The 16,362-nt window shown below is 36.1% G+C and overlaps 1 protein-coding gene across 17 annotated transcripts in view; it reads right to left on the bottom strand.

Annotated features, from left to right (window-relative positions):
* TENM2 (teneurin transmembrane protein 2) overlaps positions 1-16,362 on the bottom strand; it is a 608,636-nt gene that overhangs the window by 455,725 nt on the left and 136,549 nt on the right. For 16 of the 17 annotated variants that reach the window (XM_046900248.1, XM_025154777.3, XM_040646802.2 and 13 more), the window contains exon 3: positions 15,210-15,500. In XM_046900248.1, the coding sequence (XP_046756204.1) occupies positions 15,210-15,435 (226 nt within the window). In that variant the 5' untranslated portion in view covers positions 15,436-15,500. 17 annotated transcript variants of the gene reach the window in all.

The raw sequence follows: 16,362 nt of genomic DNA on the forward strand, positions 1-16,362 counted from the left end.
AAATTATCATTGTCAAAAAAGTACCATCACATTTGTTTCCCAAAGGTAAGAATGCTGGCTAGATAAAATAAATATGACTATATAAATAAAACTAGGATACGACTGCATTTTAGTGCTTCTAAATACAGTACTCTGGGGAACTGCAGCTGAAAAACGACACTTAGCATGTTGCAGTCCTAATTCAGAGTAAAATGACAGGCGTAACTTACAAATCTACTTAAAACATCCATTATTAATAAACTTTAAATGTTTGTATGCAACATATGAGAATAATTTTACATTCTTCTGGAACAAATAAAACAAAGCTTAGCATATGATAGACTTGCTGGCATAAAGTCAGCAGAGTGACAGTTGTTCTGTATGCAGCCATAACACATAAGAGTAAAATAAGCAGTAATGTTCAAGTACACTGCAAACAAGATGGCCAAACAGCCACAAAATCATTGAAAGCAATTATTAATAATGTGATACTAATAACTGTAAGTACTACAGTAGATGCCTCATACAGTGATCTCATACACGCTGTAGATGACAATTAGGAAGAGTTTGAAAAAAGAGAGGGGCTGGGGAGAGAAAGAAGGGTTATGTCTACCTTGCCTACCTACAGGCCCTGCAGCAGCCACGCACCTTGAGCTCAGATGTTACTCAATGAATTCAGTCGCAGACACGACAAACATGCAAGAAAGTGGGAGTAAAAAACTGATATCGAGAGCTGTTTGCAGTCCACAGAAGCCTACACAAACCCTGACCACTGCTTGAGCTTAAGTGATGCACTGAAAAATGTACTACACATCAACTTAACATCCAGTGCACTGAGAGAACTCACTATTTTCTCTGGTATTGATATTATACTCATTTAGATCTGCACTAAAGCTATCAATAAAACTACTTTAATTTTATTCTTCAGAATATTCAAATGTGCACACTTTATGCTGTAGTAGGTATCCAGTACACAAACTGTCTTAAGATGAGATGATGGCTGAAAGTACATGATGATAACATGGCTGTTATGACTAAATTAGAAGTTTGGTAAATTTGTAACCCATAGCTCACATACAAACATAAAGAAAACTGAAATAAAACTGATGCAATCTGCATCTGCTTTTTCAAAGTAATAACAAAAAAAGTTGGCTGCCAAGCAGTACAGTCTTCTACTCTTAATATCTCACTAAATTCATTTTTATGTTGCTTACCATTATAAGAGAACTTAAACCTTAGTTTTAAATGCCTTTGGAAATAAAAGTAATGACCAAAAACTAAATTCAGTCAAGTGTCACGTTGTCACAGAAATCCTGCATTTCCCATTAAGAAAGCGTATTAATTGTCTGAAATTTCTAACTGGGTTGATAAATTCCAGTTACAAAATATTAGCTATAATAATATATAGCAGTTCAATTACTGTTTTGTGCTATTTTGCTTTATTTATGCCATTTTTGCTTTCCCCATCTGCAAATCACTTTTTGATGCAAATTGTTTTTAAAAGTTTTACTTTGGGAAACAAAAAATTCTCCAAGTCATCTAAACATCATGGTCTTCTCATCTGCCCATACAACATGTCTGAACTTCACTCAGCTGCGAAAACAGAAACCCAGACTTCACATTGGTGCTCCCATGGTGGGGAACACAAACAGATCTACTTTTCAGTTCAGAGTGTTTTAATCTATTGCCATTTTCAGCGTGCAACTTGTTAGCCAAGCACGCTTAGCTACACCTGTCCTACAGAATAAATATGCAGTGACCAGGAAGGTGAAATCATTATACCTAATTCACAGTATTTTTATATTTTGTTTGATGACTCAAATATTCTATAATACGCACTGTTTGTTGATAAAAACTGGTAAAACACATGGTGTAAAACAGCTGATTATGTTCATCACTGGCACATTCCCTCTAAACTCCTATTTAATGATCTAATTAATTCACAGTTAATAAGGAAAGACTTTACTGAGTACTACTTGTTGGGCAGAACCGCCTTCCAAGATGCCAGCAGCAGCCCCACGACCCAGGCCAAGGCACCCTGCCACTCACAGCCACACAACCGCACTGCCTGGTGACACGGAGCAAGGAGCTCGTTATGCCTCTCTCCTTTCTCAGATAAGGATTTGGTGTTCCTGCCTGTAAGAGCCCTCCGTGCCTACAGGCAAAGCCTGCTACGTTAAAACTTATGTTCTATTATGCAAATTATATATTTAACATACAGTTATTTTGCAGTCTTGCGCATCAGGTATCCAAAATAGATAGGGCTATACAGAGCTTTTGTTTCTCAAGAGCTGATGCAGTATTTATACTTGCAGCCTAAATATCTCTTAAAGACACTGAAAAAAACCCCATCAAAACAAATTAAAACTCATGTGTTGAGATGAAAACTACTTCCTGAGAAAGAGAAAAGGAAAAGGATAATAGTTATGACAAACATACCTGCCGACCGATGCCCAGTAGGTCTCCCAAACAGTGGAATATAGCAAGATGAACTCCCACTCCCTTCAAAATGCCTTACACATGATGTCATATGGTAAGGAATATCTCTTTAGCCATTTTAAGTCAGCTGTCCTGATTCTGTTCCCTCCCAGCTCCTCGGGCCCTTCGCTGTGAATGGCCATGGCTCTGTACAACACTGCTCTGCAGCAACTACAAATATCAGTGTGTTATCAACACTGTTTTTCCCCCACAACCAAAACATAGCAGACACTCTAAAGAAAACCATTTCGTCTCAGCTGAAACTGACACCACCCTGCTTATTTATTTATTTTGCAAATCAACACAGAAGCGAAATGCCAATTTAATAGTGCTAGCAGCAAGATCATTTGGAAAAGCTCATTAGCTTCTCTTACTTGGACATTCACAAACTGAAGAAACAAGGAAGGAAATGCGCGTACTCCTTTTTCACAGTATGGCTCTTCAATTTTGCTGACTCTGCTGAGAATGGCAGGGACATAGCAGTGGGAGCTAGAAACAGTTCATTCACATCACCTTCAGGTAAATAAAGCCAACCACATATGTTTCAGCCATCCCTATGCTTTGATTTTACTAAGCATAAAAAACAGGAAGGAGTATGATCATCTGTTCTGTCATCACCACCCTTAACCTTTTCTGGAGTGGTGCATGGAAATCTCTGGAAACACAGCCACCCCCTCACCCCTGTCCTAACACAGCCAGGTAATGCTTCCTCGAGGTGTTCAAAGCCAGGTAGGAAAGAGCCTGGGGCAGGCTGATCTAGCAGCTGGCAACTCTGCTCACAGCAGAGAAGTTGGAACTTAATGACCTTTAAGATCTCTTCCAACCAAAGCCATTCTATGATTCTATGAAAATGTACCTTGCCTTTGCAACACTGAAGATATTGCCACTTGGTTTAGCTTCACTACAATTTTTTTAAATTATTATTATTTTTTTCCTTCTGGGATTTTGAAAGCCTCTATTTGCAAGTATCATTTTGCACCAGTTACACGTCCTTAAGGAAGGACATCTAGCAGGAGAAAATAACAAAACTTGTTAGATGAACGGAAAAATGAAAGCACATAAAAGTATTGAAATATTTTGCCAAAAATCAAAAGATTCTTACAAAGAATTCCTTGAGAGAAAAAAAGAATTAGAAAATTTGACAGACACTCTGCCACCTGCATATCCAAAAATATCTACAGATTTCAGCAGAAACATAGAACTTCATGCATAACAGGCTCCTTGACAGTAAGACAAGAAGCCACTTTGTACAAGTGCACTCTCTCCTCTCATCAGCATTTCAGATTATGCTGTATGTTAATTTACAAGTTCAAGTCATCAGAAATTTAATATAGTCCACGCAAAGATGTTTTTACGTGGAACATGAAGTTCACTGATAAGGATACACAGTTTGCCCTCCTGCACAACAGGGTCTGGTTACTTAAGCTGTCCAAACTGCTAGCAGGCTTCCCCTGTTTGTTTTGTTTGGTTGGTTTCATGGCTTCACAAAGATCACATGCAGAATTAGACATGAACATTCACTTCTTGGAGCGGCTGACTACAGAAAAATGTCTTTCAATAGAAAGGCTGCAGGAGGGTAAAGTTTGTGGAGATATTTTAGCTCAAATTCTCTTTCTGTCTTGGAAGGTCAAGAAAGGCCTTTTAGATGTCACCTTTTTGTGGATAATTTCTCTTACATGAGTAAACAATAAGGTAATTATTTTAAACATCTCATTATATATAAATTAGATAAACTTAAACAACTTGCTTTTTTCAGGTATGAAGGTAGCTGTAGGTCAATAATATTATTGTACTTCATAGTTTTTAACATAATAGGTACAATATTTTTATTAGCTAAATAAAAAGCATGAGATGCCTTCCAACACAGTCATTTGAACTCCAAAGGCACAGATTTTAATTCCTCGCCTGAAAATAGCACCTTAAACACGTCCAGTGCCCTAATTTATTCAGTTGTTTGGGAGAAACATATTCTGCATTTTGGTAACAGCACATTTTTTTTTACATGATACCATATTTTCCATATTTTCTTTTTCTCTCTTGCAGAATGTTAACCTAAGTTACATGAAGAGGATGTGAGGCAAATTATCCTCAGCTTGAGCTATATTTAATGCCTGCATACTCTTTGTGTGAGAACAATTATATGCGTCTGTCCCATGCCTGACAAATATTGTTACTACTCTAATTTCTCTATTATTTGGAAGATAATGCAGTTTACAAAGAAAAAGAGGCAGAAAAAGAGTATCAACTTCATCGTCTTAAAGTTTAAACAATGAGAATACAAAAAATAACTATGCTGGAATAATTAAAGTAGCTTTTAAAGCAGCAATCAAAACCACTGTGCTAGGAAAAAAAACACAGAGAAACAAATCCAAATTTAAATTAAATGCCTGTTCTCATAATCCACTACTCCACAGTTAATCAAATTGATACTTTAGATTCAATAATTGTATCAGTATTATTAAACAATATGTGTATTTTAGAACAGTACATCACTTCTTAATTAGGGGTAAACAATATTTGTGCATTTTACAACAATAAATCACTTCTTAATTAGGGGGTTTCCTTAATGTGCCAAGTAATTCAATTTATTCTAAGTAGCTCCTACATACAGATTCTCTGTCTTGATCTGCACATAATCATCAAGATTTGGAATTCCAGAATTTCTGTTTCATAACTATCACATAGGAACAGTTATTTTATCACATAGGACATGTTACTTTATTTCCCAAAGTGGTAACATTTTCCTTAAGCTGAGTACTAAGTTACTCAGTAGTAAATGAGACCTTGCAGAAAAATTAGATAAATCCCACCCAATTCTGTTCTTACTAACTGTAGAAATAATAAGTAAATATGTAGACTTATTAACATAAACCTGTTTATGTCCAGGAAAAATAGTACCTGAAGAATCTACTTTATAGGACAGATATACTTGGATCAAGGTATAACACCACTACAAAACACAAGGGAAGATGAATTTAAGTTCAGATGAAGAACTCTGCCAGGCAGTAACAGCTTATAAGAGTTATGAAGTCAACATACAAACATAAAAGGAAAGCTGACATTTTATAACCACAAAACCTACTTATTCTAAACATCCTCCCCACTACAGTCATTCTGGTTTACACAAAGAAGGAGAGCAGGTTCAGGGAAGTGCAGCATTACAAAACCTGCCTCAGTTTCTGTACTGCTGACCTCTCAAAGTCTCCCAAGATGTGATGGAGCTTTCCCAGTTTCCCACCTGGGGAAATGCTTGTGGAAGAGAAAGCAGTTGGACTCCTCATCACACTGAGGCCTGGTGCAACGCAAGCACAAACAAATCATATCACAACATGTCAGCATAGAAGCCAGGTGAATTCCTTAGAGATAATTGTAAACAACAGATGAACTTATCTGTGTAATACTGGGCCTCAAAGGCAAACTGTTACAGGAAGTAACGAGATTCAAGATTGTAATATGTTAAGCCAGTACCTTGTCAGTGATCTGGCATCATGTGCCTCAGTGACACCAGAAGAGCCACTGAACAGTAACAAAAGGACAAGATGTGTGAGGAGCAGCCAAGGTTTTCGCTGTGTTTGCTCACCGAGCAGGGCAGGCTGAGGGCAGCCCTCATGGCAGCTGCAGCTCCTCAAAGGGAGCAGAGGGCAGCGCTGAGCTCTGCTGTGATGACAGGGACAGGGCCCAGGGAACCGCATGGGGCTGGCAGGGGCGGGCCGGGTGGGGGTGAGGGAAAGGCTCTGCCCCAGAGGGCGGTGGGCGCGGCCCTGAGCTGCTCAAGCTGCATTTGGACAATGCACTCAGACATAGGGTTTGGATTCTGGGTGGTGCTGTGTGGAGACAGGAGTTGGGCTCAAGGATCCTCAGGGGACCCTTTCAACTCAGGATATTCTGTGATTCTATGAGAAGCTTCATTACAGTTTGCTAGCAGTAAAAAATAAAAACAAAGGTTTATTTTACCTATGACATAGTCAAGAAATGGGCAAACAGATGAGAAATTGTTACACAAAGTCAACAAGAGAGAACCACATAAATGAAGTACTGAAGAAATCTAAAACACAACCTGTTGTGTTCACACTGATTTCAGAGAGCAAATAACATCTCATTTTCCTGTTCCTTGTCCTGGTTAAACCTTCCACTTCCATACTATCCTAAAGACAAGTACATACTTTTTAGTCGTCTACCAAAACTAAATGATATATTTTAAAATCCCTCAAATCGAGTGTTCTTTCTTCAAATTAGAACACCACTGGATCTGTAGGCAGTCTTATAAACTACTTTAACCTTACTTTAATTTTTCATTACACCACTTATAACTCTTCATTATCTTTGGATAAGACATAGCATTACAACTGTGATTCATCAGTTTTCATTTCATTAATAAACTATAAACTCAGTGCTGGAAGCAGATACTAGTAATAACGTCTCGTTTTATTTTTATGTTTGCACAAAAATAGAATCTTAGAAACGCATCTAATTTTGAAGCAAACCTAATGAGTACACACATTTAGTTGCCTATTTATACACAAAAATTTACTGTCACGAGTAACAAATTCAGCACTTGTAAAAAACAAGTTATATTATACCACCTCAGCTCCTTATTAAGATAACTTAAGAAAGAATTATGCCCAGATTTCATTAGGTAAACTTCAATGCTGTTCAAATGCTTTGATTAAGGACAGAGAAACTACAACACATAAATGAATCACAGAATCATATTTTGTAGGGATTGGAAGGGACCTCTAGAAATCATCTAAGTCCAACTCCCTTGCCCAAGCAGGCTCCCTAGACCAGGTTGCACAGGTAGACGCTCAGACTGAATGTTGTAATGAAATCAAATGGAACGCTACTGATTTTTTTTCATTATTATTATTATTATTATTTTGGTGCTGGAACTGAGTAAAATGCCTTAAAATATCATATTGATAACACTTAAAATTTCAGCTTAAACTGCCATCTTTATAACATGGAATTCAAGCAGAAGTAAATTTAAAAAGCCGGAATACAACTCCTGGGCATGTACAACAGGCACAATCATACATTTGAAGAAAATGAAACTCATGAAATTGGTTCTACAAGATGGTCTTTTGTTAAGGTTCTGGCTTAAGTACCGAAACCTAAAATACTGTTAACTTTCTTTCCAATACTTACAACTAATGTATGCGTTTCAGTGATTAATATACCTATGAAGACAAACCAAAATGTGTTAATGTGCAGCTTAGCACTTAATGTTTTATATAAGCAAATTTTAAGTTTGTTTTTATCCAGCAGTAACCATAGAACTTTCTAATTTTGAAATCAAAACAGATTCAGTGATACTTTTTCATACGTAATAATGAAAAAAAACACACCGATGGTGAATATTTGTTTACTTTAAAAAAAAAACATTAGACATTTCATAGTTGGTGAAGCTGTCAATTAACAAATGAACAAACACCAGCTATAGCTTTTGAAAACGTTTGATTGTAGCAAAGAAAACAGAGCTAACCAGCATCATAGAATACAACAGTAATGTATGTGTATGCGTGTATGTACGTGTGTGTGTGTGTGTGTGTGTGTGTGTGTCATAGAACGTAACCATAAGCAAGACAACATAAGCAAGGCAGTACTGTCAGGAATATTGTCAAGTATCACATTCAGTTTGCGATACGCAGTTTTTGACCAAAGTTTAGAAAATAGCCTACCTATTAACTACCACGTTTTCCTTGACATTCCTTAAGCAGGTAATTCCTCTCTCTATTTTCTAGACTCCCTCAAATTCAGCTAAAATTAAATCTCTTATCTCTTTTTTCACTGCCTTAAGATCTTATTTTTATATTTTCCTGCATGAGCTTTCTGTAACGTTTTTGACAAGGTTATATCACATACACATAGAAATATCTGAGACCAATTCCATATCGTGTATAAGAAATAGCATTCCTCAGAAAGGCTTTTCTCCAAATAGTTTTAAAAGATAGCTTTTGATTTTGAATTGAACAGGATGTAGGGATTGCCACCAGAGGATGAGTAGGAACCACAAACATCTTAAACCCAAATATTCTAAGGAAATGTAAGCAAGTAATTACAAATAAAACTGCTTACATTCATGCAACTTGTTTGGCAACAGCAGTATACCATAAGGAAAGCTGCTACAATTCATAAGAGCATCTTGTAATAAAACAGCTTTATGCATCCCTCTCAAACTGTTTAGTGCTCAAATCTCATCAGATGGCTGAGTAAGCATTACACTTTGGGACAGTAAATCTCTGTTTCCAATATGGTCTACATTCACAGACATGTACTTTTGCATTCACTGTAAGATGCTTCCAGCTAAGCAGACACATAAAAAATAGCAATATATGAAAATATCTACATGCTATTTTGCCTAGTCAGTTATCTAGACCGAAAAAACATTAGGAACCTTGAAGGACCAGCAGCTCAATAGCAATTCACTGCTGTGAGAAAAAGCTAATTTGGTATTTGGATTTATAAACACGGAATATGAAAGGGCTATCTTTATACATGTCACTGGCACTATATACATCTTTATCCACATAACCAAGGCAATATGTAGGATTGCTATGGTATATTCTGCTCGTTTTTAGAGAAAAATAAAAAATAGGGCTTATTGAAGAGCAATAAATATGATTTTGTGACCAAAGATGATACTGTGATACTTGACAAGCAGATATTTAAAAAGCTCCATCTATTCATATGTATAGATACACAGATATAGCTCACAGAAAAGAAGACTGACTAAACTGCAGCATCCCTTTGAATTTGTAAGGAGAGAACACTAGGTATCATGCATGTTTCAATAAAACAGAAAAAGACTACATGAGATGTAATGGCTAGCAACTGAAACCTGTTTTCAAAATCAAATGAGAACCTGGCATCTGATTTTAACATGGAGGAAGATTTCCCACAGAAACTGCATGAATGGAAACTGGATTTTCTGCCTACTGCCATTTTCAAGACTCTTGAATACACTTCATTTGAGGCTTACTGAGATCAATGTGGTAATAATCTTAAGAAAATTAATCGGTTACTAGATAAAACTAAGTAACAAAGACACTTTGGTCTTAAACTATTCAAATCCAGTGAGAAATAACAAAGTAAAGAGAGCACATAAAACATAGTGGACCCTGCTGAACCAAATTTTAAGACAAATTTTCTGGTACATGCTTAGGATGTAGTGAGAAAGATGCCCAACTCTCAACCAAATCAAGTCTAAAAGCTTTTTAAGCCTGAGATTCTCATGGTAGAATGTGCAATTCCTTGCATCAGTTAGCGAACATTCAAAAATAATCAGTCTCTACACCAGCTTTTACTGGAAAATACGCCCGAAAATATATCTGTGTTTTACTGCAGATTCTTCTGAAGACAAGAACCCTTGAAGGTAGAGTATTTGCAGAATTTAAGTAAATTAATCATTTTTATTAGGAGGATGAATCAAGAAATAATATCATTAAGTATTTTCATTTAGAGTATCTTGTTTTGAAAAGTTTTGTGTTTTTTTTTAATCTCCTTGAAGTAAATTGTTCCTTTTACAATGAATTTAAATATGAGAAAGAACATCCACATGGATGTGCCTCAACACTACGAACTGCTTTAAAGAGGGACAGAGCATGCATATGAACAAGGATAGAAGGACTTGTAAGTTCAAAAATTATTACTTCCACTATCCAGGGTCTTAGAATTCTATTATGCACTTAAACAAAAGGAGGAAGAAGAAGAATACGAAGAATACCTTTCTTCCAGTATTCACAGGCATTAGTCTTAGGGGGAGCAAACCCCACTCTTCTGTTTGGAAGCACAATATCTTGCTGCTTGATACAAATTCATTAACTATAAACCATAGCAAGTTCTCCCCTAGTTATTAAAATGCTTGTAAGAAGGTCTTTGAATGAAAATGGCTACCGAGGCTGATTTAGATTAGACCTACAGCTTCTAAAATTTTCTTTTATTGACAGAAGGCACTAACTAAATTAACTGTTAGTTTATTTCTTTATTTATTTTAAGCACTAATGCCTTTTACCTAGGTTACGTGATGTCCAATTAGTAACTGCAAATAGTTTTTTAAATATAAATAAGGTAGTTTAACAATCATTAGTTAATGAGGAGTCTGATGCTGTAGCAGTAATATAGCAAAATCTCTTTTAGAAAGCATTTAGATTTTCTAATTTTAACTGTAAACAAATGCTGATTTTAATAATGATTGCTAGAGAAAAATTGCCAAGAATAAAAAATTATTCCCTGAAACTGTGTGGGTACACAGAATATTATGTCTAATATTACATCTAGCTGCTTGTTGTTTATTCTACAAATACATATTAATATTAGAATAGTCCTCTTTTTTCAGCACTGGTCATATTAATTACTGGAGTCCTCTGTCAGCAACATAGTTTTGCAATGAAATGTTTCAGAAGTTTGCATTTTATTATACTTCATCTTTATTACACTGACTAAAAATGAGAATCCTGGTAATATTTTAATTGATTACACTGTATATTTAACTTGTTAGTTGATTACAATCTTTCCATAGTAATGAATTTTTAAATACCGGAACATGCTGAATTGTAATGGCCATCTCTACAATGCTTTCCAGGCTGGAACACATACCCTAAAATTGAACACATGCATTCATTCTCAGAGGAGGACTCCCAATGGCCAAGATGCTGAGCTAGAATAGCCAAATTCAGCCAAGATGATATCACTGACAAATAGTGAGTGAAGTGCCAATTGGTGGCCGTCTTGGCCATCATGACCACAAAGTAATAAATAAGGTACTACAGGGGGAGTATGAGAAACAGCTGAAGTCCCTTGGTTTGTTCAGTCCAGAGAAGAGAAGACTGAGAGCACTCATTACGGCCCATGACTTCTTCACATGGGGGAGCAGAGGAGCAGGCACTGATCTTCCTTCTTTGGTGACAAGCAATAGGACTCGAGGGAACAGTATGAAGTGGCTGTAAGGCAAGGTAGGGTTGGCTATCAGGCAAAGGTTCTTCATTGAGAGAGTCACTGGGCACAGGAATAGGTTCCCCAGGGGAGTGGTCACAGCACCAAGCTTCCCAAGGATTTTTCTGTAACAGTAATACTGAATTTTACATTGATAAAAATACTGGGTAATAAAACCAATTTATAACCACTGAACTTTTTTTTTTCTAATTTGTCTTCATATACTCACAGTGTCTAACAGGATATAAAATACACTTCCTTTCAGTAGAAGCAAATAAAATGGAGCTGATTACAGAAGGGTATTGTCAGCTCTTCACTGAAATTATCTTGGCAAGCAAGAAGAGATGCAATGACATATAGAAAGCAAGATAGTTAACTGTGGCTAAAAAAAAAAATATATATAATATTATATTTTAGAATGTTGGGCCCAGTTTAATATCACTGTACTATTCAGACTTACTTTTAGTAACTCCAAACATATATTCTATTTGTTCTTAAATTTCATAGCAGAGATTTACTGCTAAACTAGATCTGACCTGAGAACTAGAAAGCAGTCAATTCAGTCTAAGTACCGGCTAATAAATTTTGCATCAGATGAAGCCTGGCATTTGGATCAAGTAGAAATACAAAACCTGTGAGCTATGAATGCCAAACGAGGAACTGTGGAATAGTAATGTTTGCAATCATCCATTTGAAATCCAGTTTAAACTCCAACAACTCTGTAGAGAGAGTTCTTTTAAGCTCAGTCTGGTTACAAAGCATACATGAAGAAAGGCTGCCTTTCAAAGCAACCTCTTTAAAGAATGGCTTTCTAAAAACTACATTTTTTGTCTTAAAGGAGATCTAACTTCATTCACTGTGCTGTGTCAGCAGATGAAGTAAAAAAACTTATTTTCCTTTTGAAAAGTATATGATCAAGTATAATAATTGGTTCTCTTTGGTAGAAAAATACCTGGCATACAGAAAAATTCGCACATTACCAGAAGATGGTAAAATATTTCAAATATTCAGAGGTGTCAGAACTATTGTCAAGCTTTTGACATATTCTAGCAGAAAGTAGAAAAGTTCCTATTCATCTTAAAATACCACATTCAGAAAGGACTCCTCAACTTTTATGAAAACTTGTAAGGTTAGAATGCTCTTTCACCCCCCAAAGGAATGACTTTTTCAAATCGACTGACTAGTGAATATCCAGGGCAGCTACTGGATAACAAATATATGAGCACTGCTCTGAAAGTAACGCCTCCTATTTTATTATGGTGGCCCACAACATCAGAGGCGGATGTTGGTGAAACAGCAGTAGAGGTTCAACCTTCCCACCAATCCTCTGCTACATTTTGTTGCTGTGCAACAAATGGCAGCAGAAAGATGATCTGACAAAGTAATGCCATACTTCACACTACTTTCAAGATCATGGACATAGCCAATCTTAGCTGGACTGTCCTACCACATCCACCATATAGTCCAGATTTGGCACCTTCTGACTTCCATCTGTTTGGGATGATTGAAGATGGATTGAGCAGGCAAATTTTTTCTAGCAAGTATGTCATCACAGCAGCTGTGAAACAGTGAGCCACCTCTGTTGGTACATATTTTTTTACTGTGGCACACTGGCTCTTCTTTACCATTAGTTAAAATGCATAGCTAATTGTGGTGACTATGTTAAATAAATTAGGGTAAATTCTCAGCTACAAAACACTATCAAAAAGTGTTACTGTGTGCTCTTGGTTACAGTTTCCATGGGAAAAAAAAAAAAAAAAAGAAGCAGCATTACTTTCAGAGCAACATATGTTTTCTACTTTGGGTAAAATCTTAGACAAACTTAGAGCTCAAGCGTGCGCTGGACTTGGAGTTTTAGCCAAGAATCTAAAAGTCTGTTCTCTCTCTCTCTATATATATTTTTGATAGCAGAAAAATAACTCCCTACAGATAATTTATTTTAAACAAGTTTATTTCCTAAGTAATTGAATCCCATCAAAGCACCTACTCAAATTTAGAATAAATTTACACGTATAAATTTCTAGATGTCTGCAGCTGGAATCTTTTTAAGATGTAATGAACAGGATTTCCAACTATATGGATCATACTGCCATGCATATAAAAATCAATGTATGAAAAAAACAGGCCCCAAATGCTAATGAAGATCTACTTTCCAGCTTATCTCAAATTTCATGTCAGTAAAGAACACAATAGACAGAACTTGGGTTTTCAAATATGAAGAATCATCATACAAACTTATTTTCTGAAGAAATGTGTTTTCTATACTTAAAAACAGAAAAGTAAGGAGTTACTGATTTTACTATTTGGTAAAAGAAAATATTTTGGCTCAATAAACTAAACTTTATTCATCTAGATATAACAACAAAGACTAGCAGAAAAAAGTCTTTGGAGCATTTCAATTTGCACTCCCCTTCATAAAAAGGGCAGATAAGAACACATTAAGAGCAGGAGGAGGATGAGCAGTTGTCAAATCAGTAATCAAGAGAAAAAGAACACCCTCATGAAATGCCGAATAATGACCTGGAGACTAAAATAAGGCACTTGAGCTGAAGCATCAATCATCCAAGATAGGGGAAAGTAATATTTAGATGACTCTTGTACATGGAGGCTGAACAAACCACAATGAAAATGGCTTCAGTAGCTCATACGATCCAGCTGCAGTTAGATGCGTTATCTCTAGGTAAATACATCTTAGCAAAAAAGACCCTACAAGAACAGAGATTACCTCAGAAGAGAGAACTGGATGTTTGATAGAGAAAGCACAATGCAAACACTTTAAAATGTCTGTACACATATGCAAGCAAAACAAGGGATTAGATGAGAGTTCAATTAAGGATGCAAATTAATAGATACTTCGATTTAAAGGTTAAGGAAGACACTGACTGCTGGCACAATGCTTCGAACAAGTTGCATGACATGATATGAAGTATAAAAAATGACCTTTTATCAGACAGGAGCTCACGAAGCAATCTCCACAGAGAAGTGGGATAACCTCAGTCACATAAAACATAGTAGTCAAAATACTAGAAATGTGTAGTAGAGATTATGCCATTAACACACACATGCATGAAATAATAGAGTTTTAGCAATTAAAGATGTAGTAGACGTTTAGACTTCTGTTGAAAGGGGCAGAAATGAGCCATACTTTCATGCTTCAACACTGCCTATATCTTCTTATGTCTAATTCTTAATTGAAATTAAGCCAAGTATTTTATTTTAAAAGCAACCATATTGAATTGTTGACTGACAATTTAATCAGGCTATGTGGTCACATTAACCAGATTTTTAAATGCTGTTCCTGTGGAAAAAAAAAAAAACATTCACTAATAGTTTCAACACAAAGACTTACGAAGACAAGTAAATACCAGAATCAAAGTAAAACTAGGTCATTTCAAGTTTGTGTATAGTGAAAAAACAGAGACAAGAAAGGAGGCTACTTTAACTAAAACCATTTAGACTGTTCATTCATTCATTTGTTGGATGTAACACATTTAAAGTGAGAAGCATTTTGTAAAATAACAGCCTTGCTTACAAGTTCAGAGAGACAGGTTATTTCAAATACTAGCTCTAGTATTTCAGTGTTGCGGTAACATAGCTAAGTATAATGGTATTCCTCCCAGTTTTTAAGAGATGAAGGGTAAGTACTAAAAGTAAGCAGTAACGAAATGAAGTCAGGTGAAACAGCATTCCCATTTTCAAATTTAAATTGAAACACATCCATTTTTTGTTTCATTAAAACTCCCCTAAAGCAATACAACAGATAACTAACATCATCTAGCAAAGAACAGTGAAGAATAAAAGAGTCCTGACTTTAAACATACCTTGCCTTGGAAACTCATCCGACTCCCTGTGAACCAGGTCTGAAACTCGATTTCCGTAGTGCATCCTCGTGTCATGGTCATATGCTTTCAGAGTCTCACTGGAGCTGTAGGATTTCTGAGTTGGTACTCTGCAGTCTTCACTGTCGAGTGAAGAACTAGTATAGCGACACTCCTTCCCGCACCGGCCTCTCGTCAAAGAGCGGTGTCTTCGATCTTTTATATCCATTATTCCGAGTCAGGTCGGATGTTTCCAGAAAAGCCACTCTTATGGTAGGGATCAGTCACTATCACCTAAAAAAAAAAGAAAAGATATAAATGAGTAATAGTGTTCATACGTTTTGTTTTACTGTTTTCCTTGATACATCATTGTCAAAAAAAGAAAAAAAAAAAAAATACAGCACAGCTTGAGAGAAAATATCCATACCATATAAACCTAGAAATTGAAATAATTGACCTGGATATGATGGTAGGGGAAAAAATAATAAGAAATTAAATTCAGTATCAGAATTGCATTTTATCTAAATGATCATCTTACTGAAGAGCTTAAAATACAATGATAAATCAACACTGGTTACCTTTTTGATTTCTGAATAAGAAGTGATAACAATATGGAACTGACAACATAGTATTTGCTCCTGTTATGCAACAATAAAAAGATAAGCAGACTCAGACCATTTAAATATTTCCTTTCTTCCTGCAGGACGGCTTGCAATTACGCATGCAGGAAAGTTAAAATTGAAGAGTATTTCCATTCAGTATTAACGCGTAACGATTGCATACATTATCCTTTAACAATGCGTTCGCAAGCAGAAACTGGTTTTACTGCCCTTGGTTAAAGATAACTAACGTCCTATTCTGAAAAGCAGGTTGGATAAGGTATCTCCAGAGACCCTTCCCAGCCTCAACATTTTGGCATTTCTACGACTCTCTGAACATACTGTGTGAAGTAGCTGCTCTCATGACCCACAGAATGTGATCATCTTCATTGTCCCTCAGGATGACCATTTACCCATCTCAGCAGTTGGAGTTCTTCAAAATTCTACAAATATCTTCTTGCTCAATGGACCAGAAAGAGAGATTCTTGTAGTCTCCTTAATTAGGACATCCTTACTGGGGCACAGATGCTTTAATATATGCACAGTTAGCATGCATG

Source organism: Gallus gallus, chromosome 13 (genome assembly GCF_016699485.2).
Source record: "Gallus gallus isolate bGalGal1 chromosome 13, bGalGal1.mat.broiler.GRCg7b, whole genome shotgun sequence".
Classification (NCBI taxonomy): Eukaryota; Metazoa; Chordata; class Aves; order Galliformes; family Phasianidae; genus Gallus; species Gallus gallus.